The 24,910-nt window shown below is 48.9% G+C and overlaps 2 protein-coding genes across 16 annotated transcripts in view; one reads left to right on the top strand and one right to left on the bottom strand.

The window, feature by feature from the left end:
- The window catches only part of DAB2IP (DAB2 interacting protein), a 169,238-nt gene extending 152,051 nt beyond the window's left edge, over positions 1 to 17,187 (top strand). For 7 of the 12 annotated variants that reach the window (XM_030461027.1, XM_030461025.1, XM_030461033.1 and 4 more), the window contains 7 exons: positions 562 to 763; positions 1,373 to 1,551; positions 2,889 to 3,762; positions 6,550 to 6,702; positions 10,077 to 10,279; positions 11,272 to 11,359; positions 12,392 to 16,856. In XM_030461027.1, coding sequence (XP_030316887.1) covers positions 562 to 763; positions 1,373 to 1,551; positions 2,889 to 3,762; positions 6,550 to 6,702; positions 10,077 to 10,279; positions 11,272 to 11,359; positions 12,392 to 12,559 — 1,867 coding nt within the window. In that variant the 3' untranslated portion in view covers positions 12,560 to 16,856. Of the gene's footprint in view, positions 1 to 561; positions 764 to 1,372; positions 1,552 to 2,888; positions 3,763 to 6,549; positions 6,703 to 10,076; positions 10,280 to 11,271; positions 11,360 to 12,391 lie in introns of all 12 variants that reach the window. The other 5 variants (XM_030461029.1, XM_030461036.1, XR_003988251.1 and 2 more) reach the window with 4 other exon arrangements.
- A 2,299-nt stretch (positions 17,188 to 19,486) lies between these two features.
- TTLL11 (tubulin tyrosine ligase like 11) overlaps positions 19,487 to 24,910 on the bottom strand; it is a 39,366-nt gene continuing 33,942 nt past the window's right edge. Inside the window, exons 9-10 of one of the 4 annotated variants that reach the window (XM_030461343.1) lie at positions 23,098 to 23,405; positions 19,487 to 22,944 (exon numbers count right to left, since the gene is read on the bottom strand). In XM_030461343.1, coding sequence (XP_030317203.1) covers positions 23,140 to 23,405 — 266 coding nt within the window. In that variant the 3' untranslated portion in view covers positions 19,487 to 22,944; positions 23,098 to 23,139. Of the gene's footprint in view, positions 23,406 to 24,910 lie in introns of all 4 variants that reach the window. The other 3 variants (XM_030461342.1, XM_030461344.1, XM_030461341.1) reach the window with 3 other exon arrangements.

Raw genomic sequence — 24,910 nt, 5'->3', positions numbered from 1 at the left:
CTTGGTGGACAGAAGGAGGTTGTAGGAAGCCCAAGGGGACAAATAGGCTGGCCCAAGCGTGGATGTGGCTCTGCAGGGTGACCCCCAGCAGGGTTGTGCTGGGGCAGCAGCACTGGCAGTGCTGGGGTTGGCCTCAGTGCCTGCAGGAGAGTGTGCAGGATTCCTACCAGCATCAGTCACTGCCCTCTCATCAGCTGATGGTGCTTACTGTCACAATTTCTTTATTTCCAGTGACAGGTCCTATTTCTAGAGGCTGTGTCCTGACCAGCAGTGAGATACACTTCATTACCAAGAGCAGCTTTGTTTCTTAGCTTTCACCTTCATTTCTACTGTGTAGATCCCATGCTGATGAGAACTTAGCTGGATTAGGCTGTAGTTACTTTCAGTTCCATGATTAGTGAGGTTCACCATGTGCTTGCTAGCAACCCAGGGATCCCAAAGGCTTTGAAGGGTTCAGATGCCATAGGAAGGCTCAGCTATTTTTACCTATGTAGGTAACCTTCTGTTGGCTGCACTTTTATTTACAGGATTTAGCTGAAATTTGTATGGCTCTCTCAATAGGTTTGGCAGCAAAGAGGAATATATGTCCTTTATGAATCAGTTCCTGGAACATGAATGGACTAACATGCAGAGATTTCTACTGGAGATTTCCAATCCTGAAACCCTCTCAAACACAGCTGGCTTTGAAGGCTACATTGACCTGGGCCGGGAATTGTCCACTTTGCACTCGCTGCTCTGGGAAGTCATTTCTCAGCTGGAGCAGGTATCTGGGAGGGTGGCAGGGGCAGCAAAGTTGGCCAGTGCTGGCTTAGGTACCACACCACACACCTCCCTGTGTCCATTAGGTACCAGACCATTAGCTGTGTCTGTGCACAGCAGAGCTGTTACCAGCCCTTTGCACTTCCCCAGCCTTTGCACATGCTCGTTCTTTACATCCTCTTTGAGATCTTACCCTCCTCTGCTCTTTATCATTGGAGGTGCTGATGGAGGGGAGGTGATGATGGAGGGGCAGGTGGGATGTGAAAGCAGAGGTGCTGAACATCAGGGTTTTTTCTGCCCCAGCAGATTCAAAAGGTTTCTTTTTAATTAAAAGGATTTTTGTCAAGAGACCTGGACCAGGCTTGGCTATAGCTGTCTTCATCAGTATCTGAACTTTGTTAATCACACTTTCACTGCTCCACAGCAGCCAATGGTTTCCAAAGCCACATGTTCTGGGACATCCCATAGCCTCAGCAGTGGGGGTAAATGATGGAGAAAATGAGTGTTGTTAATGTGCTTCACTGAAGAGTCCGTCCAACAATTGGCAAAGCCCACAGTACTCTTGGCAGAAATACAAGATGTTGGTGGTAATTCTGTTCTTTTTTCTGCCCAGGGCACTACAACAAAACTTGGGCCTCTGCCTCGGATCCTGAGGGATGTCAACTCAGCACTCAGTAACCCAGCCTGCGTGCAGGTCTCGGTCACGGCCGATCACACCGCGTCCACGCCTAACGCTGGCAACAGCATCTCTGCAGGGCTGCAGAAAATGGTGATAGAGAATGACTTATCTGGGTAAGAGCATGAAGGGTGGCCTGGCCACAGACCAGAGAAATAAGGAATAGCCAAAACCTGAGCAGGGACAGGCAGGGTGTAGGGTGGAGTGGCCTGATCCATTGACTAGGCTTTCCAGTTGGAGAACTGACACTGGATGTGGTTCAGCTCTGAATCCAGGCAGAACAGAGGGCAATGGTGAAGGCACGTGGCTTCATCCCGGGTCCCTTGAGAGCCAGAACTGGGGATGTGGTCTGGTAAATCAAGAACATGGTAGTTCTGGTCTCAGCCAGTGAGATTCAGCTGGAGAAGCAAAATGCTCATCCTTTGAGGACTTGTTTGTGCTAACCTCAAAGTGATGGGTATCCCCATTATGTTCATTAGGTCTCTGAGCATGTGAGATTTATTGGATTGGCCTTATATGTCTTTGTAAGACAGAATATGTGCTGAATTCAATGCGATCCAGATCCAGACATTTCCCTAACAGCTGCCAAGCTCTAGAGACCTTAAAATGAATTCCAGTCTACTCTGTCCAGTTCTTATAATACTGGGTGTTTTTAATGGTGAGCAGTGACTCACAGGCCCAGTCACCTGAGATGCTTTTTGGCCTAATAATGTGAGGAGTTCCATTCATGGGGAAGATGACTGATGCAGACCTACAACGTTTCTGTTTGTGGAGAATGTAATGGAGCCCACACAAACTGAAAGACTCTGCTAGTAAAACAGTTTATAAGTGGAAACTGCATATTTAACAGGAATGAAAGGCAGCAATGATGCTGGACTTGCTGTAATCAGAGCTTTCATCTCTAAGACTTCCCAGCATGAGGCACAATTATTTAGATCTAATGCCATGGAGGATCTCTGACAATGTGCTTTCACCCAAATACTTGCTTACAGTGCACCGTCTTTGATCAGTGGTATATTCACATTAAGCTTTTGTAAAGCTCTTTCTTCCTATCCCCAAGAAATCAATATTGCCCATATGAGTGTTGCAGCAGGAGGAATGGGTGGATCCACTTCAGGTGCTGAGCTTCAGCTCTGCTCTGTCTGACCCTCGGAGGCTTAGTGTGGATCAGGCCCCCGTGGAGCTCCATGCTGTACAAATTCTGGCCAGGATATTCCCCGGAGCCCCAGCTCCTCCACACCCCTCCATCCCTCAGCTCCCCTCACACCATCCCTCCCCACTAGCACCCCTGGCCAGCCCAGCTCAGCCTCTGGGTTATGTCCCTGTCCCTCACAGCCGTGCCACGCTTATTTCTTCTGAGTGATTTTGTTTTCCTGCTCCGGTGTAGCATTCACAACTCTTCTTTTTTGTTTTGTTTTCCTCTCCTCTTCCTTACGCACTGACTTCCCCGCAGTCTGATAGATTTCACACGGTTACCATCTCCAACCCCTGAAAACAAGGACTTGTTTTTTGTCACAAGGTCTGCTGGGGCCCAGCCCTCTCCTGCCCGAAGCTCCAGTTACTCAGAGGCCAATGAGCCCGACGTGCAGATGTCTAATGGCAGCAAGAGTTTGTCCATGGTGGACTTGCAGGACAATCGGCTCTTGGACAGTGGGGCCAACGCTCCCGGCACGGCTGACTCGCTCAATGACAGTCAGTCGTCCCTCGGGCAGTTGCAGGGCGTATGGACCACGCGGACTCAGCAGAACAGCGTGACGGGCATGGCCACCGTGCGCCGGGTGGGCCAGACCCCCACCACACCCAGCGGCGAGAGCGCTCCTGGCCGGCCCCAGCTCCTGGCGCCCCTCTCCTTCCAGAACCCCGTCTACCAGATGGCCGCCGGGCTGCCGCTCTCCCCCCGTGGCCTGGGCGACTCCAGCTCCGAGTGCCACAGCTCGCTCAGCTCCCACAGCAACAGCGAGGAGCTGACAGCCAACAAACACGGCTTCACCGCCCCCACTGCCAGCGAGGACTTCACCCGCCGGACAGGGGAGCTGGCGCGCCGGCAGCTCTCGCTGACAGAGAAGGGTGGTCAGCCCACCATGCCACGGCAGAACAGCGCGGGGCCACAGCGGCGGATAGACCAACCGCCCCCGCCACCCCCGCCCGTCAGCCGGGGACGGACGCCACCATCCCTGCTCAACACGGTTCAGTACCAGCGGCCTTCCAGTGGCAGCATGATGTCCTCCTCGCCGGACTGGCCAGGCAGCGGGGCCCGGCTCCGTCAGCAGTCCTCCTCCTCCAAGGGTGACAGCCCGGAGATGAAGCAGCGCACGATGCACAAACAGGTGAGTCCGGATGCCAGGCATTGGAGGGGACGGGCAGGGTCAGACTGCGGACTTGGAGGAGGCATTGTCTGGTGGGGATTGCTACTGTGGGAGGGGATGTCACTGTGGCACCGAGTTACCACATCGGTGACAGCCCTGCAGTGGCACTGCATGTGGGGATCTCAGCTCTTGCACCCGGCTTGACCTGAGGAGGAGGCTGTCCTGGGACGAGGGCACAGACCGTGTTCCTTCTCAGTGTTCCTCCCTTGCGTGGCATGTTGGTGTGTGACTGACACAAAGCAGTAGGTGACAAAGACACGAGGGCTGTGGCAGCCATGCCTCTGGCCTGCTCTACCATCTTGTCACTGCTTTGCCTCTCCATGCCCAGGCTCTCATCCCATGCCATAGCCAACCCTGCGCCATCTCCCAGACATGGACCAGGCACTGATCTTGTCACTAAAAGTCTCTCTGCTGTGGCTCCTGTCCCAGCAGATCCATGGCTCTCCTGGACACTCCCGTTTGCTCTGTGAGACCGCCCTGTCCGTGCCCCTGGGGAGGTGGGAGCAGTCAGGAGGGGCTGTGCTCCCCACCCAGGATGAAGTTCCTGCTGTGCAGAGCCCTGCAGTGACTCAGGTCCCAGACCATGTGCTGGTTTGCACAGAAATAAATTTTACTCTTCGTGATGCTAAAATTGAAAGCAGTAGGACACAGACCGAACCCTCTGGTTTTCTTGGCATGGATAAATTGTTTTTCTAGTGCTCATTTATTCATTCTACATTTCAGAACTAATCCTGTAGAAAATTAACACAGTAGGGTCTCTCAGTGCCTAAAGGAAGATTTTTAAAAGTAATGTAAACCCAGAGCATGTGGACAGCTGGCAAGTGGTCGCTGTGTCAGCCCAGGCACAGTATTCAGGCACCTTTTCAGCAGTGCAGTGTTGAAAGAGCAACAGAGTTGGTACAAGTACCTCTCCTTTACATGGCAGCCATGGAGGCCTTGGTCACTGCTGCCACTGCAGTGATGTCTCAGCCCCATCTGGAGCTGCTCTGTGCACACAGCATTGATTCCTAAGCACTGACATTAGCAATCATGCCATGTAGCAGCATTTGTATAATGTGGATCAATGCTCATCAGGTGCAGAGGGCACAGAGCTCTGCAAGCAGCAGCAGCCTGTTTGACAGTTTCTTCCAGCAAGACAACAGTGAACTCTGTGTGACCTTCAGAAAGCCCTGGCGAAGTTGTGTGTGCAGATCTTTCCTCCACCCACCCCTATTATCCTCTCAAAGTTTCTCTCAAGACCTGAAGACCTCAGAAGACCTCTCCTACTCTTGCATAAAGAGTATCTCTAAACCATAATGAAACTGCTTGCTTATAGTTGGTGGTGTAAAATGCTGTTTGAGAACAAAGAAACTCCATTTGGTGGCCATTTTAGTAGAAGTCTGTGAACCTCATTCTTGCCAGCTCTTCCTCACTTCTCTTAAGTTCATCTCCTGAACTGACTTCCAAGCTGTCCCAGGCTGGATCAGATACCCTTTTTTACTTCTTCAGAGAGTGAAGAGGCAGAAGGACCTGTCTGTGCACAGTGGGCTGAGCTTTGTTCATTGACATTCTTAACCAGTGGTCTTAACACTGCTGAAATGAACCCATGTGGCCACTGCTCCTTGAAGCCAGGAGTTCTGAGCTGCCACCACAGGTGCAGTGTTTGAGCTGGAGAAGCAAGTAAAAGCAGAGAGCCACAAGCCAGGTGAGGACTTGCAGCAAGTGATGTTCACTTCAGATGCAAAATGCATGAAGTACAAGAGCAGACTCGAAGATGGCATAGGAAAACTTACCAACCAGCAGTGAGGTGATTAAACCAGTCCCCATTTCTTCCAAGTATGGAACCTCCTATTCTGCTGCTTGGTTTCTCTACTGTCCTGAGGTTTGAATGAAGGAGCAAGTCCCCAACATTTCTGACTCGATAACTTGAATTCCCTTGACCAAGTCTTTCCAGATCCCTTGTGTTCAATCAAGGAACAGTTTACTGCAGTTTATAAATGAGTCAGGATGGAGAGAAAATAGCTGGAGATTCACTTCCTCGACCTTCTAATGTGGTTGGAAAATATTTATGCAATGCAATTTGCAGTTCCTGCCCAGGGTAGGACTGAAAAGCAACAGCCACAGCTCTAGGTCATGGACAGTAGAACAGCACCACAGCACCACAGCTAGACAAACAAACCTGGGGATGAACTGCTCAGATGTTGAGCATTTTGACCTCTCCAGCATCATGAGTGTAGTCTCAGCCAAAAAAGAAACCTCTCCTTCCAAGAAGGCACCTGCATGACCGAAAACAGTGTTTCAGTTTGCAGAGTTGATTTTATTTGTTCAGAATCTTCACAGCAAGCAAAAAGATGGCTCAGTAAAGGGGCTGAAGAGTTGAGTGACATCTCAGCTTGCAGCATGAATATACCCCATCAAGCCACACCGTCTACCTGCAGCTTGGTGCCCTCTGAGGGGACAGGACCTGCTCAGAAACCTGAGCCTGATACTGTCAGCAGGACCCCATGGCAGCACCCTGTTGCACCTCTGTTCTGTAGGGTGGCACAGGAAAGAATTTACCCTGTCAGAGGCTGTTTGACCCAAAACAATGTGCAGGTGCAGAACAGGAGTTGGTCCTCACCCCCACCCCTACTACTCTGGCAGTTCAGGCTTGTTCAGTGCTGTTTGAACAGCATGGGAGAGGGCTTGCTCAGAAGGAAATTCTCTCCAGCTTCATGACCATTTCTGTTACAGGTTTTTCTTTTGTTATGGTTGTATGTTTCATTGTAGGCCCCTTCTCCTGTGAACCCCAATGCCCTGGACCGCACTGCTGCTTGGCTTTTGAATATGAACATGCAGTTTTTAGAAGATGAAAGCATTGACCCAGATTCCAAGCACAGGGATAAGCTCAGGAATAAGGACGAGCTCAGCCAAGCAGAAAAGGTAAAACCTGATTGGATGGAAACAAGTTTCTAAATAGAGAGAGGATTTCCTTGAATGTCGTTCATCTGAGCACCCTGGGGATAAAGGGGGCTGTGTGGCAGGAGAGAGGGGTGTCAGGTTGTCAGGACACTTCTGGGGAAGGTTGGGGAGGTTTTCACACAGTCAGTGACTGGAATTTCTCTCTGCTGAAAACAAGTATGAAAAACAGGAGTCAAGAATGAGAGATGAGAGTCAGAAAAGAGATAAGAGTAAGGTACAGGAATATGTAGCAAGAAGCAGCTTCCATGTTCAAAGGCTGTAAACAGACCTGAAAATTAATCCAGATTCTGGTCTTAGAGGCAGCACTGGGGCCTGAGGTGACATAGGAGTTCAGTGACCCTGCCCCAAGCATATGGCTGTGTCACACAGATGTGGGTCTGACCAGTCTGGGGGTCCATCAGGAAGTCAGCTCCATAGCAGGGAAGAGACAGAGTAGGCCTGGCTAAGGGTGATGAAATTGGGTTAGAAATAAGGAGGCAGCAGTCAGGAGCTGAGAAGATCCCATCTTTGCTGATTGCTGCTTCTGCAAGGTGCTTTCTCAGCAGTTGGGCTCTGCCAGGACCGCTGCAGTTGGGCACAGTTAGTGTTTGGGATGTTTCCTCAGTGTCCTTCTCTTTCTCACCCCAGCCACATGTTCCCAGCCAGTCCCACAGAACTGCAAGCATCACCTTCCCTCAGCCTCCTTCCTGTTTTTCCAGCACAGTTTCTGGTTTTGTCACAATAGCCTTCCTGTTCTCATTTTGCTGTGCTGGGTAATTTTGGGGCTGTCTCCTGTTCGATTCAAGCACAGTGCCCATGGCAGGTACTGCAGGGACTGGGAGGTGCAAGGCCACAGCTCCCAGCTGCCCCAGGGAAAGCCCATTTCTCACTGGCTTTCTGCTCCTTGGGTGTTCCTGTAAACATAGATATGTGCTGATGGAGCTGACACAGAAAAATATACACATTTAGCAGGCTTTGTTTGCAGAGATACAGAAATCTTTGCTACCAGCTGAGCACTACACCAGTAGGCAGCAAATCAAAGAGATGTCCTCAGAGTCAGGCACTGGGTTATCGCTGTGTTTGGTCAGTGAAGGGCTTCAGGAAGGGTTCAGTGCTCATCTGAGGCTGCCCTGGAGATGCCAGCAGCAAGTTTTGCTGTTGCAGTGAAGCTGGAGTGAAGTGAAATGCTGAAGGACCACAAGCTAAGAACTGTGAGCTGCCCTTCTCCAGCTCACACCTCCCAGCTCCAGCCAGCGGGCAGGTGGCCCTCAGTGTGGACACTGTGTGCCAATGCCAAGTGCTGTCACTGACCCCTTCCTGGCATCCTTTGCTGTTCAACAGGCTCATCAGGTCCCAGGTAGGCACACTCTGCTCTGTGTCCACACCAGCTCAGGGGCTCTGTCCCCAGGACACCCATTCCCTCCCCATGCAGGGAGGGGCTGGCCAGCACAGCCCTGCTCAAGGCAGGTGACAGTGGGGTTACAAACTCTGGCAGTATCACAGCAAACCTGTCCCAAGTCCAGAGGTAGCACCCACCCCCAGGACCCTGCTGTCTCATTCCCATGCAGCATCTTTTGTTACTTTGCTGTCACATCAGTCACTGACATTAAAGATTGCCATTAGCACAATCTCTCTCCCCATGACTGTAAGACGTGAATGGTAATGGAGAATGAGACAAATGTTCTAGAGACAGGAGCGACTTCTTCATCTCTGAGGCCTCTCCTGCTATCATTTGAGCTCACTTACGCTGCTCCTATTTTAAGGCTAGGGTAGGTATGTTATCTTTCCTCTTCAAGCAACTCCTGTCTGTCTGACTTGAATGCTTCTCTGTACCTCTGTGGGCGTTTGTGTTCCTCATGGCTCCAGGTGACATGTGCAAACTGTGTTGTTTCATTGCTGCAGTAAAAGCTTTGCTAAAGGAAAACCAGAGCAAAGCCTTGTGCCTATCCCTGCCCAAGCAGAAGGAGCTCAGAGGTCCTGCCCACCTGCCTGCCACTGCAGTTCAGGAAGATCATCAGCCCTGTAAATCTTACAGTCCTCAGGAGCTGTTGCAGTTACTTCTGCTGTCAGCCAGTCAGTGGAGTGATACTAGGCAAGCAACATGGGTTTGTGTGTGTGTGTGAGCTGGGGTCTGTCTGACCAGCACCTGGGGAGCAGACTGTCCCCTGACAAAAAGCTGATCAGCTTGGCAGGCTCCCCAGCAGAGCTCACCAAACTGGGACACAACCAAGCCCATTGCTGAAGTGCACACATGGGTGGTGATGGCCACATGCAAAGTCTGAATTTTCAGCCAGCCAAGTCAAGACAATTAAGCACATTTCTGTCAGTTCACCTTGTGCCTTTGTAATAGACTTCATCACTCAGATGGAAGTCTTGTTCCTATATCTGACTCTAAAAGCAGCTTGTCAAATTATTAGCTGCATGTTAACTATTCACAACTATTCTGTTGTTATTTCAGATGAGTTTTTTTCTTGAAAGAAAAATTCCAAATACTTTTTTAAAATTAAAGTGGTGGGTTTTGTACAGATGCATACCAGATTTTCCTTTAGCAAAGCAAGTTGTAGCAAATGCTGTGCTTCTGCAGTAGTTGAACCCAGCTTAACTGAGTTAGAAAGCTTTTTATTTTTATTTTTATTGCTTTATGTGATTCTTCTGCTGCTGATTTTTTGCTTCAGTTGAATGAGCAGTACAACTGTGGGGTCTTTGGCTTCATGCAGCATCTCTTCATGGACTGAACCCTGGCTGGACATCTGATTGAATTTAAAATGCTGGGCCCCAAGAGGCAGCAGCAGCGCTCACTGCCCCGCTCACGCCAGCACCTGGAGTGTGGTGACCACACTGTGCTGAGGTGGCAGTGGCCTTTGTCCCTGCTGCAGAACCTGTTGGGAGCCAGGCAGCACCAACAGCTCCTGCTTGGCTTCCAGCAGCTCCAGAACCCTCCTTTTTATTGCCTTAGACTGAAGAGCTCATGCGTAAAGCCAAAATCCCACCAGTGCAGCTTCTCCTGCCTGCATTTAGCCCTGTGCTTTCAGTGTGAGGAAGGTGCCAGCTGCATTTGCTGTTCAGTCCCTCTAACCTGCATTCCCCATGTGAAATGCCAGACTCTGCTAACAGCCATTCTCTGAACCTGCCAGTGACCTTCCTGCCCGGGGGACTCAGCATCGCTCCTAGCGCAGTGCGGAGAAGACAGAAGAGGCGGTGTCGGCAGCGGGGTTGTGTGACACGGGTTTGCAGCTAGCCTGGTGCAAGGAGAGGGGCATAATCGGGTCATGGGGACACCCTGGCAAGGGCAAAGCCCTACTAGGTAACATGCCACATGTGTTTTCTCCTCCTGTGTCTGTCCCTGCTTGCTGTAGTACCAGCAGGACCTGGTGGTGCTGCAGGACAAGCTTCGCATCTCCAACAAGAAGCTGGAGGAATATGAGACTCGCTTCAAGTGCCAGGAGGAGACAACTCAGAAGCTGATGCTGGAGTACCAGGCCAGGCTGGAGGAGAGTGAGGAGCGGCTCCGCAGGCAGCAGGAGGATAAGGAGATCCAGATGAAGGGCATCATCAGCAGGTACAGGGGAGCTGAAAGTGCTGGAGGTGACAGTAAGGTTGGCAGCCTGGGTGATAGAGCTGACCCCTGCTCAGGAGAATCACATTTCTTTGGAGGTGCAGGCAGATTTTACATGTGGGTTTTCCTGCACTTACTCACTTTTTGCCCTTCTGGGTTACAGCCCCTGAGGTGGGGAATTCAAGCCCTGACTCTTTGGGTCCCCCTGTCTGTGCTGCCTGGGACAAGGAAAACCCCAATGTGTTCCTGATTCACAAAGGCAGAACTTCAGGAGGGGAGAGCTGGCAGCCTGCCCCACTTCTCTGAGGATCTGGCAGCCTTGCTCTTCTGTTCAGATGAGCAATAGATATAACAGCAATCAAAATGTTCTCTTCCTGGTGTTCAGCTAACGATCTCACCATCCCATCACTCCTGGCTATAAATCCCTTCCTTCCACCCAGTGGGATGTGATGTTCACATTTGTCCAGGACACAGGTTGTTCAGTGCAGCTCTCTTCACCTCTGCCTGAGCCAAGCCAACTTGGTGTTTTTAATCAGCCCTCATGAATGAGGCAGCCTTCACTGTGCTGTAGCTTTGGGACAGTCTGCTGTAAAGGGCTGTGGAGAAGAGTAAGAGCCAGGAAAAAGACTGTTTCTAAACTACTGGTTTGTGTAATAAGAGGCAGTTCCAATGAGTGTGCATCTCCTTTGTGCTCAGAGGCACAACTGTGGGTCTGGGGAGCCTCAGCATTGCAATTTCATATGGGGTGGTTTGACCTGGTGCAGATGATGGAGCCACTTCCATCTGCAGATGAAGCTGCCCTGGTATTTCACATCTCTCCCTGTGTGCCTCAGAGGTGCACATCAACAACTAAACGTGTGGTGTCAACAACTAAATGAGGATATGATCTCTATCATTCACTCTGGGTGACTGATTTAGACGTGTATGAAACTTAATATCTGGGCTTAGCAGAGCCCAACAAATGTAATTTTTTTTCTTGTCTGTTTGGCTCCCAGATTGATGTCAGTTGAGGAGGAGTTAAAGAAGGATCATGCAGAAATGCAGGCTGCTGTGGATTCCAAGCAGAAGATTATTGATGCACAGGTGAGTCCCCAGTACCAAGGGCTGCAGCACTTGTCAAGGTGAGTCTGGCAACAGGCAGCTTCCCTGCTGGGCAGCACAGTGAGGCTGTGCCTGTGGATGAGCTGCCACTGGGGAAAGAGCCTGTCAGACTTCAGCAGAATGTGATTATTGTCACAGCTTTCACACTGGGGCAGGTCTCCAGCCTTGCAGCTTGGCAGGGGACACAGGGGATGTGGAAGGTGGCATTCTGTGGAAGGAATGTAGAGTAATTAGTTCAAAGCAGTAAATCATCATGGGCCACTCCACACAGTTCAGTTTGTGCCATGTCAGGCTGTACTACAGTGTTGAACAGGGTCTGTACCTTCAGAGTTACACCCAGGCAGGCTGCTGTGCCCCTCTGCCACAGGGCTGTTTCCTCCTGGTGGTGGCAGAGGGAGGAGGGCGATGTCATTTGCAGTGCCACAAAGAGCAGGAGTGGCAAAGGCTGCAACACAGAGGCTCTTGTTCCCATCCTTAAAATACTGTTACCAGTGACAGTTGCCATCAAAGCCATCCTGGGAGGCCACAAGTCATTTAAACTATTAATTTACACTAACAAAATCAATTAAACACTGACAGGAATCACTGTCCTGGGAGAGCACTAGGTTTTAGAAGAGGAATCTTGTCATCTTTGTAACAGCTGCAGACAGAGCACACAGCGCACTGAATTTCTGTCTTAACTGCAGATTTAGAGAAAATCTTCTCTGTTTTGTTCAGGGTGCTAAAATGACTTTAGGGACAAGAAAAGTACATTTATGTACTGTTAATAGCAGTGAATCAAAAAAGAAAAAAGCTTTGTAGCACTTCAGAAACCCACACCTAAGAATGCCAAAGAGAAAGGCACTGGTCCGACAGAAAAGGCCCCGGTCCCAGAGGCCCTTGGGTCACTGTCTCAGGACAAAGTCAGGAAGGAGCATGACAGGGAGGACCAGGTTAGGAAGGAGCAGGTCAGGAAGGACCAGGTCTCCATCCCTTCCCACTGATTATCCCCTCTCTCTGCCCCTCTGCTTGCAGGAGAAACGCATCGCTTCCCTGGACGCTGCCAACGCACGGTTAATGAGTGCCCTTACGCAGCTGAAAGAGAGGTACAGCATGCAGACACGTAATGGGATCTCCCCCACAAACCCAACTAAATTGCAGATTACAGAGAATGGAGAATTCAGAAACAGCAGTAATTGTTAACCCACGGAGGGTGCTGCCGCAGGAGAGGAGGCCTGGCCAGAGAGACCGTGCAGCAGCAGTGCGAGCCGCGGCTTCCGAGAACGGCTGCTCTCTCCCAGAGATCCCAGCTCCTTACTGCGGACGGCGCGTGACTCGGCCTTTGTGGGAGATGCTGGTGCCAGCAGCACATTGAGGGGACGGAAAGATCGAGTGTGAGATGAGTGGCATAAGGAAATAACATATATATATATATATATATATATTTGAGAATCGCTGTCACTGTCGGATTCGAGTCAGTGTTTAATGTTTAAACAAAAGTTAACCTTGTCCTTCTAAAACTGCCCAAAGGATATGCCTCACCCCTCCCAGCAAGGAATAACCTCCTTGTCGTGGCAGTAAGCAGAATAAAGGGAGCTGGGCAGAGCCTGCAGCAGGCAATGGCCCAGTGAATCCAGTTTGAGGGTGCTGCTGGGTGCAGCCCTACGAGGGATGGCAGCAGAGCCTGACCCGCTCCTGTGGCTCCCCCCAGAGCACAGCTCTCTCCCAGAGCAAACCCCAGAGCTGAGCCCTGTGTGGTGTGTGGAGTTTGCAGTGGGTGACTATCCACAGGGTATTTATGCAGCTGACGAGTGTTTAATTAACTCCACCCACCCAGGGAGTACAGTTCCCAGGAAAGGTCAGGGCACACTCTACGCCATGGTGGCCCCAGGGGAGCTGCGTGGGGACCATGGTGGAGAGAGTATGGCTGGTGCTGCTGCGGGTTCTGGGGGAGCAGAGCAAGCCCAAGGATCCAGCACATGGGTGGAGGGAGGAGCTGGTGAATGGCAACTTGATTCCTCTCTTCAGCTTCTGCTCCCTCAGAAATAGTGGGGAAGAGTTTTTTTAAGCAGCAGCCACAGGGCACTGCCCCCACACGCACACTTCCAGCCACAGAATAAAGCAGATGTTGCTTGAGCTTGGTCCCTGAGCTGTGGGTGAGGGACACGGGCTGGATGTTCTGGTGCCTGTTGTGGTAGAGGGGGAGCAAGGGGCTACCTGAGATGGTCAGCGTCTGGCTTGACAGAGGGTTCATTGTGGGGGTGTAATTCTCTGTGCAAAGCTTTTTACTATTTCTGGGGAGAAAAACAAAGAAAGAAGAAAAAGCCCTGAAGAACCATGAAGATCGGTAATTGTATTTCTTTTCTTTCACAGTATGCATTAGAAAAAAAAAGATCCCATTTTCTGGAATACTGTCCTCTTTAAATTGGGAATGAGCACTGCATGGAAATTAACCGGCTCGAAGAATGTAAAACATGGTCATAAGGGAGTAACCAACAAGAACAGCAGCCACCACCGAGAGCCCCCTTGTCAGGAGCACTGTGCAGGCATAAGCCAGGATTAGACTTTCCCAACTGCTGCAGCACACAGCCCAGCAGATTCAGACACTTTGTGCTCAGCGGAGGGGTCACCTCCTTAACGGGGGATTGTGCCGCTGACCTGCTGCCACGCTGCCACGGTGTGTTTGTTGCTTTGTCTTTTTGGTTTTTTGATTTTTTGTTTTTTTTTTTTAAGTTAGTACTCGATGACTCCCAGTCTCAGAGCAGGTCCCTCGTACCAAGAGCCAGAGAGATTTCTCTGAGATACGGATGACAGTGTACAGGACATCTGCCTTTTCCTCCCACTAAAGTTTAACACACTGCTCAACGCCTGTCCTAGCTCCTCCTGCCATGTGTAAATGTACAGCCAAAGGGATTAGGATGTCCACTGGGCTCTGCACAGCGTAGGGACCATCTCCAGCCTCACCCTACCTAGGCTGTCTGAGCAGGACACTTTGCCAGTAAGCTCTGCATTGCCATGCTGCCCTGCAGCCCTAAGGCTCCTTAACAGCATTCTTCATTCTTCCACATGCAATTGTTTTCAAAATTAAAAAGATGCTTGCTTTTTTTTTTTTTTTCCCTAAATATTTTTTCTGTTCCCTGGAAGCCCTGGGCCAAGCCTGGTGCAGCTTGGTCCTTGGAGGAGTGAACACTGAGGTCTCCACACCCCACCCAACGCCTGCAGAATGGTGCAGTCACACATGACCCCAAACGGAGCTCCTCAGAGCAAAGTAATCACTAAGTCTTTGTGGCAAGTACAGTCACCTTTGAATTTTGGAGACTAGCACAGATGACTTTGAAGAATCTCACAAAACTGACAAGGTTACAACTGGAAAAAAGACCCAGACAGGTTAGGAGCACCCAGGGTACTGTGAGCCGTTGGGTCCGTACACTGCCACCTGCCATCGGCTCAGAATCAAACCCTGCAAAAAAAAAAAAAAAAAAAAAAAGACTTCCTTTAAACTGCTGTGGCCCTGAGATGTGTGTTTAGAGCTGATTGTTTTTGAGTTCCAAAATATTTGTGTTGGGAGAGACTGGAAGTTTTTCAAGAGAGAAGGAACATAGAGGAATGGAAACTAACAGGGCACAGGGGCAGGTGCCCCATCACCAGCATGTTTCCCTTCCTACATGGAAGTAATTTTGGGATGCAGTCAGTGCTCTCTGTAAGAACTGGAAAAAAAAAAAAAAAAAAAAAAGAAACACCCAAATCCCAGTTGTTTAGTACTGAAGCTAAGCACATCTTAATCTTCTCAACCACAAGCCAAGGCACAGCTCCCCCCACCCTGCTCTGATCTGTCCAGAACTCCTGATTAACCTCAAAATTGCAAATTACCGAACACAAATTGTTCTGCTGAAATAGCAGGAATGTTTAAATCCTTCCACAGTGAGTTAGTGAAGTCTTAGAAGTTCCAGTACCTTCTGCAGTTGTTTAGTTTCCTGAGCCAATATGCAAAGAAATGCAAATCAGGACAAAGTCTGGTTACAGTAGTGATTCCCTGCCCACCCCCCTTTTTTTCTCTGTCTCTTTCCACAACTGTCAACAACTGGACCTAAACGTGACCCTCCCCTAGGATGCTCTGGGGATAGGTTTAAAGATCCAGGCTCAGCTCAGTTCTGTTACTTCAGTTTGTCTTTCTGTTATTTATAAACTGTACATTGCTGTATGTGAGCGTGTGTGTGTGTGTGAGTGAAGGAGTCAGTGCCAGCCCTGTGTGGCCAGGCTCCCCGAGGTGGCCTGGGACCTGGTGTCTGGCACAGCCATCCCAGAGGCCACCCCCGAGGTGCTGGTGGCACCAGAGCACCCACGACCCCGTCCTGTTCTGTGAGTGGCTCCATTTTTGTTCCCATTCTTGCCCTTTCTACAGTAAGAATCTGTTGTAGTGCAAATGCGTCCAAGTGTAACAAAAGGAAAAAACAAACAAAACACACTCAGATTTTTATCTTAATACAAGTCTTAATATTTTTTTGTAAATGTTTTCAGTGTTTACTGTAATGTATCTATCTCACTAACAGTTGTATATAGTAACTTCTGGTGCTGCTTATTTGGTCAGGATTTGGCTGTATCTCACTGCTGTTTTGGAGAGGTGGGCTCCAAGTAGCAAATCTGGATCCAGATAAAGGTTATGATTTCAGCCTCTTCCCTTTGAGGGAAGGAGAAGGGAGAGAAGCCTGGGATCCAGATTTGGGTTGGTCCACCTCAAGGATTCTGTTTTAAGAGTTTTGATTTGGGGTTTTGTTGAACTGTAGAGAACACTGCTAAAAAAGTGAGCAAAGTTTTGTGTAAAGGGGGATGAAATGGACTGAGCAGTATCCCAAGGTCTCTGTAAGTATCACCATTTCAGACAGGGATTATTATGGCTTCAGTGCCAAAAAAGATTGGAGGGACCCAAGTCCTTCCCTATGCCAACTAAAACTACAGTGTAGTCACCAGCCCCTTTTGCACCAGTTTAAGCAAATCCTGCTGCCATCCAAAGAGTCCTGTATCATTCTGCATTGTCATTTAAGTCCAGTTGGGGTTTTTTTTTTTTTTGTTCTCTGCTTTTGCAGTTGTATAGCACTGATTGCACTGTGAGAACACACTGAATCCTCTGGCCTGGCAGCCAGCCCCATAGCTTGCTGCAGGGTGCAGGACACAGGTTCTGCTATTACAAATATTCCTAAATGGAGAAAGGATTTGGTGGACCTGAGCAAGGCACCACAGCCTCTCCTGGGAAAGCAGTCAGCAAATAATCAATCATTCCCAAAGTTCAGAGCTTTCTCTGGTACTAATGCCAATATCCAGAGGCAACAGAAAACACAGCAAGGTCTGTTCTGTGATGAGCAAGGGGAGGATTTTTATGACAGGAGATGGCAGCTGCACTGATGGCTCTGGCCAGGCCAGCCCCAAGGTGCAGCTCATCCCAACTGAGCTGCAAGGGGCTCATTTCTCCTGCAGTCCCAGGGCAGGGGGAACAGCCCCTGGATATACCTCTGCCAGCAAGAACCTGTGACCCTGGGGGTGCCTGCAGCTCCACCAAGGTCCCTGCCCTGCCCCAAACACACCTGGAGAGCATGAAGCAGAAGCTCCAAAGGGAACAACTGTGTTGTGGCCAGACAGGAGAGGCTCCTGGCAGCTCCATCTTTCCCATGGCTTGGGGTCAACCTCTTCCCCCAAGGTTTGTCTTCAGATAAACCCAGGCCAGTACTGGGACTCGCCATGGGTCATGGCCACCAGGAGATCCCATAACTAGAAGGGTCACTGCCCATCACCAGGGTCTCTGACTCTTCAGGGCACGTTCAGAGCAGTCGTGGCACCTACCCTGCTCTGAGAACCCTGCAAGCCCTGCACAGATCTCTGCTCCCTTTGTCTTTGCCCTTGGGGAAAAATTACATATGGGGAGGGGAGAGGGAGGGTGACAGCAGCTCCCAGGCTTTACAAACCAAACCCAATCTTTTGGGCAGAAACAACCCCGCTTTGGGAAAGGGCATCACGTTCCAGCATCAACTTCCAGAGCTCACCTGAGCTGTGCCATTGCTGTAAATGCCACTACCCAGTACCCCAAAGTGCAGTCTCCATGGTCACATATTCCTTTATCATACATCACTGTGTCTTAAGATATACCTCTCTCTGTATATCTGCTTAGGCTGATACTTGTTCCTGATAAGCAGTCGCTATGTTTTATATCCTCTTATAAAGAAAAAAAGAAAAACAAATCTTTTTTTGTAAGTATGTTTAAAAAACAAAAAAAAAAGCAAAGTGGAAGTGTTTGCTGAACCTACTTCAGCTCCTTTTAAACTATGTAATAATGTACAGAGAAAGTTGTTGGTGTTCAAAGAAATGATGTGGCTGTGCAATTTATGTACATTTGCAATTAGAAATATTAAAGATTTATTTAGATATTTTATATAAGTGCTCCAGCACTTACCCTCAGTCATTTCCAGTTTCTTGAGCATCCTCACACACACACTGCCTGATGCACACAGGAATATTTGTCTCAGCTGCCTCCCCAGACACAGCCCCCTGGGCTGAGCAGCACCTTCCCATCCAGCACCCACCACAGCTTTGGGGAGGGCTGGACACGAGGGGGGATGAGAGGGACCAAAGGAATAAGAAGCTCCAAAGGTCCACAGCCCTTGAGACTTGGCCAGGAGCCACAGCCCTGATTTGGGCATCTCTGCAGCAGCAGTAGAGGACAGAAGTCCCTATGGTGGGCAGCACCAGATGCTCCCAGCAGCTCTGCCACCAGCAGGCTGGACACAGTGCCCAGGGCAGCTGGAGGGAAGGCAGATTGTGGGTCAGCTCTCAGCTCAGGGAAAAACACTCAGCTCATCACTGGGGAGACAAGGAGGGCTCCATTCCAGCACCATCCCCAGAAAACCCTTCTCCAGCCCCACCCAGGGATGGCAGCACTGGGGCTGACGCAGCCCCACACAGGGACAGGAGACAGCTGCTGCCCAACCCTCCCTCCACTAAAAGCAGCAGAAAGCATGGAGGAGAGGCAGTCAAACCCTCATTACCAACACTATAATTAGAGAGGGGGCTTCCAGGCCCAGGGATGTTGGGGTGCCAGTGGCTGCTGGAGCCTGATGGGGTTCTGGGCTCTCTCCCAGCAGCAGGAGTGGGATGGATGGGAGAAGGAGAAGGTTCCTGCCCCTGCCAGGAACCAGCATCTGCCCATGAAGGAAGGCAAGAGGCACCCAGGCGAAAATCCCCTGGTCCCTGCCCTCCAGCATTTCCATTACAAGATGCTAACACTGCCCACCCTGCCCTCCTCTGCCACCTCAAGCTGCAGGTTCCTGGGCAGCAGCTCTTCCAGCAGATCCAGCGAGCAGCCATGGCCCTGCCCTTCCCACCCACCTCCCCCAGGGCCTGCAGCTGGATACAGAAACCAAAGAGCAGATTTCCCTCCCTCTCACTGCCATCCCACGCACTCAGCCCAAGCCCCAGAGCAAACATCCTCTGGAGAAGCAATTCAAAGCCAGCAGTAAACAAAACTCCAAAGCCCTGTCCCTAGAGACAGGGGGAGCACAGCTGAGAAGTCACTAATGACAGGAGAGCAGAAAGGAAGGGGCTGGAAGAACAAGAGTCATTAGTGCAAACTTGTTGTTTGTGCTAATTAGATCATTATCTGGAAACTGCTATTGATGTTGCTATTTCCGCTCCTGCTGCTGGTTCCCAACTTCATTTTATCCATGTCTATCGACTGCCCACACTCTTCCATGTCCAGCAGGAAGGACCAGGGATGCTGGGATGGAGATGGTGACCCAAGCCCAACGTGTCCACCACGTGGACACCCAGTGCTGGTACCAGCAATAATTGATTAACTTCAACCATTGGCTTTTTGTGCCACAGACCCAAGGAATGAAACCTGAGTAACAGAGGTCCCAAAGCTGACTGATTTACTACAGCCACCATTTCTTCCACCTGGAAGCCACCTACCTGTCTGCACAGGCACACAGTGCTGGGGGCAGTGTACCCTCTACAGCCCAACCTCAGAGTTCAACAAGGGGTTGGATGGGTTGATTTTTAACAGAAACCTCTCCAAGCTGCTCTCCTGCACCCTGATGGAAACATCCAGCTGCTGAAAGCAACACAGGGAGCTGAACTAATGGATTCAGCCAGATTGACCACATCAGTTTATTAGGCAAGCTGAGAAACAGAACTGTGGAATTAAGAAGAAACACAGCAAAGCATGATGGAAAGCAAATTAGAAGGAATAGAGTGATATTTAGAAGCAGATTGTCACTGTCCATCAGAGTAAGGTCAGACAGTGCTGGTGAGAACCCTGGAGCTGTGACTATGAAGGTCACTCATAGCCTGGGCTGTAATGAGCAAGTGCAGAGCTGAGGCAGCATCCAGGAGGCCCCAGCTCTCCCCATAGTCCCAGGGCAGCCCTTGAGGACTCCCACATCCAGCAGAGCATGAGCAACCCCCTTGTCAGCCCCAAGATCACTGCAGCAGCTCCAGCCCCTTCCAACTCCAGCACCCAAAAAACAAAGACTTGGGGAATGTCCCCACCCTGCTGTCCATCAACCACCCGAGGCTGGGGCAGGAGGAAGATGAGGTCCCTCCTCCTCACCAGGGTTTCCCATCTCTAGGAAGGATGCTTGGACCTCCTGATGACAGGCTGAAGGCAAGATTAATGCAATGAGAGGAGAAAAGCCAGGAAAGAGGAGTCAGCTGCACAGCTTGAGGGTGGGAGCTCCAGCTGACAAGATCCATGCTGAGGTGGGTGGACTTGGGGCTCTCACCAGAGAGTGTCACTGGCCAAGTATCATCCAGATTTTAAACTCAAGTATCAAGGACTGTGTGGCAAGTGAAGTGATGGCCTTGCTGTACATTAATTACATGTTCCCAAAGCATTCAGCTCTAACGGGCAAGCTGGGCATTTGGACAGAGGGAAACTGAGCTTGACAAGCACCATCCAGATAAAGCAAATTGAGGTGATTCAGTCTACAACAGCTTCATGCTAAGAAAGAACTCAAAATCCAGTGAGAACTCATCCAGTGAATTTGGGCACTTTGGGGCTAGGCAGAAACCTGGAGGGATGGGGGATGTCTGGGTGGAAACTCACTTGCCTCAATTTTCCTCACATTTAAGTGCTCTATTCTGATTTAAACCCAGTGTGTCTGGCAACAAGATTTCACTGGTGTGCAACCTTCATATAATGGAATAGTGAGTGCTGTGCTTTTCTCAGAATATAATATACAGAAAAGTACCACTAAACCCCAATGCCTGCTACCATTCATGTATTGTTTCTCTTCCTAGAAAGCTACCTCAGGATTAACAGATTATCAGTGCACTGGCATTCCTGTTCTGAATAAAGTGGTTCTGGTTATTTTTGTGTGTGCACAGACTGGTAACTTAAAGGCTACATGAAATTGCTTTGGATGCTAGATAATATGCAGAGGAAATTGCATTAGATGGGAGGGAAGAGAAATGCAGCTTTGTCATTAAATCTCTGAAGTACACTTCTGTTTTATCCCCCTCAAGGATAATATGGCATTCAATTTTCCAATTACATAAATACATGAACACTGGATTACTAGAGGCAGATAACTCAGTATTTTGACAATTCAAACAAGGGACCCTTCATATTTGAAGTGGGAGACAGGCAGGTCATACTGCATCAGCCTCTGTGTGCACAGGCTACAAAAATCTGAACTCAATCCAGAGAATATAAAGATCTCTAAAAACAGAGAGATCTTACCAGTGTTCAATATATACAACAGTTAATTTATTCCATGGAGATCAGGGTAACTTACACAAAGCAAAACCTGAGTAGCTCAGGCCACAGACTGTATGACTTGAAAGCTGTAAGGAAAGGCACTCCCAGCTGCAGCGTTTCAAATCCAGCTCCTCTATAACTCTGCCTTTACAGGACATCAATCACAAGATGAGAGAATCTGTGAGCTGGTTTCTAGGAACACGCTGCCAATTGCAAGACAAATGTCAGATGTCACAAAATGAGAAGTAACCATTTTTCAACTTGTGAATGTCTTCAAATATATTACAATGAAAGTGCAAAAAAAATTACCTTTTCAGCTTCATTTGTTCTGACAGATGCCAGACCTTGGAGTTTGCCATTTCATCTTCATACTGCAATAATCTTTATGAAACTTCAACAAGGCTGAGGGCAGTGGCTTTAGTCTGCAATTGTCTTCTTATTTACAATACCTAAAATTTCAAACCAACTGCTGAAGTAAAGAAGATCTTCTCCTACTGCTCTTACAGGAAAAGACAGAAGGAGGGATGTCCACACCTGACATTCACACATGCTGGGGACCAGCTTCTTTTTGAGTTTTCTACTGCAGTGCCATTCTAGAGACACAGTCATGGTGATTACAAAAGACACCAGGAAAGAAACCCTGAACTTTTCCTACGGTAAAAACTCCCTCAGTGCTGTGTGTGCATTTGGGTAAGGTCAGGTTGCTTATTCAGCAGCCTTGGAACATCAGGAGGTTGTGCTCAGGTGGAGTTCTTTGACCCAAACCTCAGCACCCAGAGGCCATCTCCCAGCCCTGCAGTTCCTGACATATGAGAACACCAGAACACCAGCAGGTTCATTAACACTGGAGAAGAGAACAAAGGAGGGAAATAAAATTCAGATGCAGATATATGTTCTTGTAATGAAATCTGAGAGCAAAAAGAATTCATCTGAGCAGCCCCATAGGTCCAAGTTCAGATTATTCCCCCTTCAAGCAGAACATGATTATGAAAGTCATGGCTCATTCCTTGAAAAATAAGATTTCTCTGCACAGCTCCAGTGGTATAGCCCAGCATCTGTGACAAAACATCCTGTTAAATAATATAAATCTACTCTGTACAGAATTATACTGTTACTTAAGGGAAAAATGAAGAATACATGTGAAGACAAAACAAATCTGCTCCAGGTGTTACTATAGGTCCAAATAGGGTAACAAACATGCAAAAGGCAAAAAATAAGCAAACCTAGAATATAATTATCTTAAGCTAAAGTCAGTGACAGGATTGGTTTCACTGGAATTTCAATGAACCCTTGGGCCTTCACACTGTGTGCAGCAGCAGCACTTAGTACCTGAAGATAAAACCACCACTTGATTCACCAAGTTTGACATAATGATATAAATCTTTCTGTAAGTGTGAGATGATTGGTCCTGTGGAAGCAAAAGGATAAATATCCGTAGTTTTTCTTTAAAAAATTAACAGTACTTGTCATGGCAAAGACATGTACAAAGAAGTACAAGCCAAAGTTATGATTTCAGTGTTTTTAAGACTGACTTTAAAAAACAAGTGCATAGACAATGACCAAATCTGTACTGATTCCAACACAGACAGTCCAAGCCACTGAAAGAAGAGGCTCAAAGCCTGAAGTCTGACCACACGTGTAATTCCAGGTGTTGGTTTTTCAAAGTCCACAACAGGTATTTGGATCTGCAGCTCCTCACTGGGTTTCCATGGCACAGGGAGCAAGGCAACTCCTTCCATCCGAGTGAACCCACGGCTGACACCCGCGTGGCTTGGTCCTTGTCCTCACTGCTGGTTTTCTGTACACTTGGGATGAAAGCACAGATTGTCACCTGAGGGGTACTCTGGGTCCAACAGAGTGGTAAATCAGTAGCCAATAGGGAGCTTTTTGAAGAGTGTAAATAAATAAATAAATAAATAAGCTGAAATAAATAATTGCCACTACCAGAGGAAGGAACTCAAGAGTCTGCCTCTCCTCCCACAGCACCCCTGTGTACCTGGGGATTAATTATCAGTTCTGTCCTGGTGAATCAGCCCTGTTAATAACGATGACTTCTGTAATCTGTACATTTCCCAGCTGTGGCCGTGCGATGCAGGAGGGGGGGGTGTGGGGCTGGTGTCAGGTGCAGTCCCTCTGCCTGCCCGGGCACCGCTGCGCTCCGCCGCATGCGCTTCTCGTCCAGGGCAGCCAAGTGATCCTCACAGAACTCAATCAGTGATGCCACCTGCTCGTGGAGTGGCAGAGACTTGTATTTTTTCTGAGCCAGGCAGAAGAAAGCCTCCACAAAGGCTTGGAGACACATCCCTGGAAAAGGAAAAGGTGTTTCTGAGAGGGTGAGAGCCCAGTGCTCCCCAGCAGACTGCGTCCTTTCAGTGTGATGCTGTCTCTTGGTTCTCTGGGCAGCAACACCAAACAGCAGCCACCTAGAATGTTCACTGGGAACAGGAATCCCCCATCTTTCCAAGACCAAAAGATAAGGATTAGTTGTATGGAACACCCCTGAGCTCATTCAGTATTTCAGTCCAGGGCAGTTCTGCTCTTGCAGCCAGCAGCCTGACCAGCAACCTGGCAGCTCCAGGAACAGCAACAACCCATTTACAGATATTGTACAATTATATTGATGTAATATCAGCCCTGATTTCTGCTGCCTCAAATATTAAACTGAAATTGAACCAGAGACACAGTAACATATTGAGCTTCAAGGAAAACAATACACCTGGAGAGAAAAATGAGTTTATATTGGTACCTGAATTGGGTCATTTAAACCTTGTACTTTCAGAGATGGACCTAAAACAAAAGTTCAACTGTAGAACCACTCAAAGAGTATGTCATTTCAGTCTGTAGCACTATAAAGCTAACCCCATTACCAAGTATCACCTTCTTGCAGAAGTGAGCTTATTTGAAGTGTTGCTTTCCTTCTGCAAAGGCTGCCCTGGGTAGGAATCCCCACCCTTCCTTGTGGGGGTGAAAAGGCCATTTATTCAGCAATACTCAGTAACTCTGCAATAGTAGTTTTGTTTCAGCTGAATGAAACACAAAGAGCTGAAGTGTGTATGAAGGGAAAATGGTGCAGTACCAAAAGATTTCTCTGCTATAATAAAACTCTCAAAGAGAAGTCCCCTGCAGCAGCCACATGCTGCAGTACAGACCCTTCAGGTGCTGCTTGTTCACATCCTTCTAATAACACATTACCACAGCCAATGGGAAGGTGGGCTGCTTATTAACACTAATTATTGTATTTAAAACCTTGAAGCAATACCTACTTTAACTCTTAATTAAGAAGCCAGAGTACAATTGATTTTGCAGAATGCCAGCCAGGAGGAGCAGTCAGAGCTGCTTTGTGCTTTAACTGGCTCTCCCAGTTTGAACATACACTTAAGAAGATTATTTGAGGAGGAGATATTGAAAGGTTTGGGTTTTCAAACTTAAACGGTGCCTTATTGATGCTGCAGGAACAGCACCTTTTCAAAATATTACAATTACATTCTGAAGTATAATTTCCCTCAACTAAGGCTGCAGCTGGGGTCGGTTACGATCTTGGCTGTAAAAGGAGCTTGCAGAGGAATTGTTGAGTTATCTGAAAGCAGCAGCTGCCAGCTCAGTGAATTATTTTATCAGTCAGAGTGAGCTGCAGGCAGGGAAAGCTCCTCTGGTAGCATGCACACCCTCTCCCCCATCAGCAACACTCTTGTGAAGCATTTAATGACAAAAGGGAGAAGCTGGGGGTTCACACCAGCCACAGCAGCTCCTGTGTTGGACACAGCTGGGAAGGAAGGGGCCAAGGGCAAAGGCAACAGAAATGGGGCTTT

This window comes from Calypte anna, chromosome 17 (assembly GCF_003957555.1).
Source record: "Calypte anna isolate BGI_N300 chromosome 17, bCalAnn1_v1.p, whole genome shotgun sequence".
Classification (NCBI taxonomy): Eukaryota; Metazoa; Chordata; class Aves; order Apodiformes; family Trochilidae; genus Calypte; species Calypte anna.
This window is presented reverse-complemented; position numbering and strand designations above follow the sequence as displayed.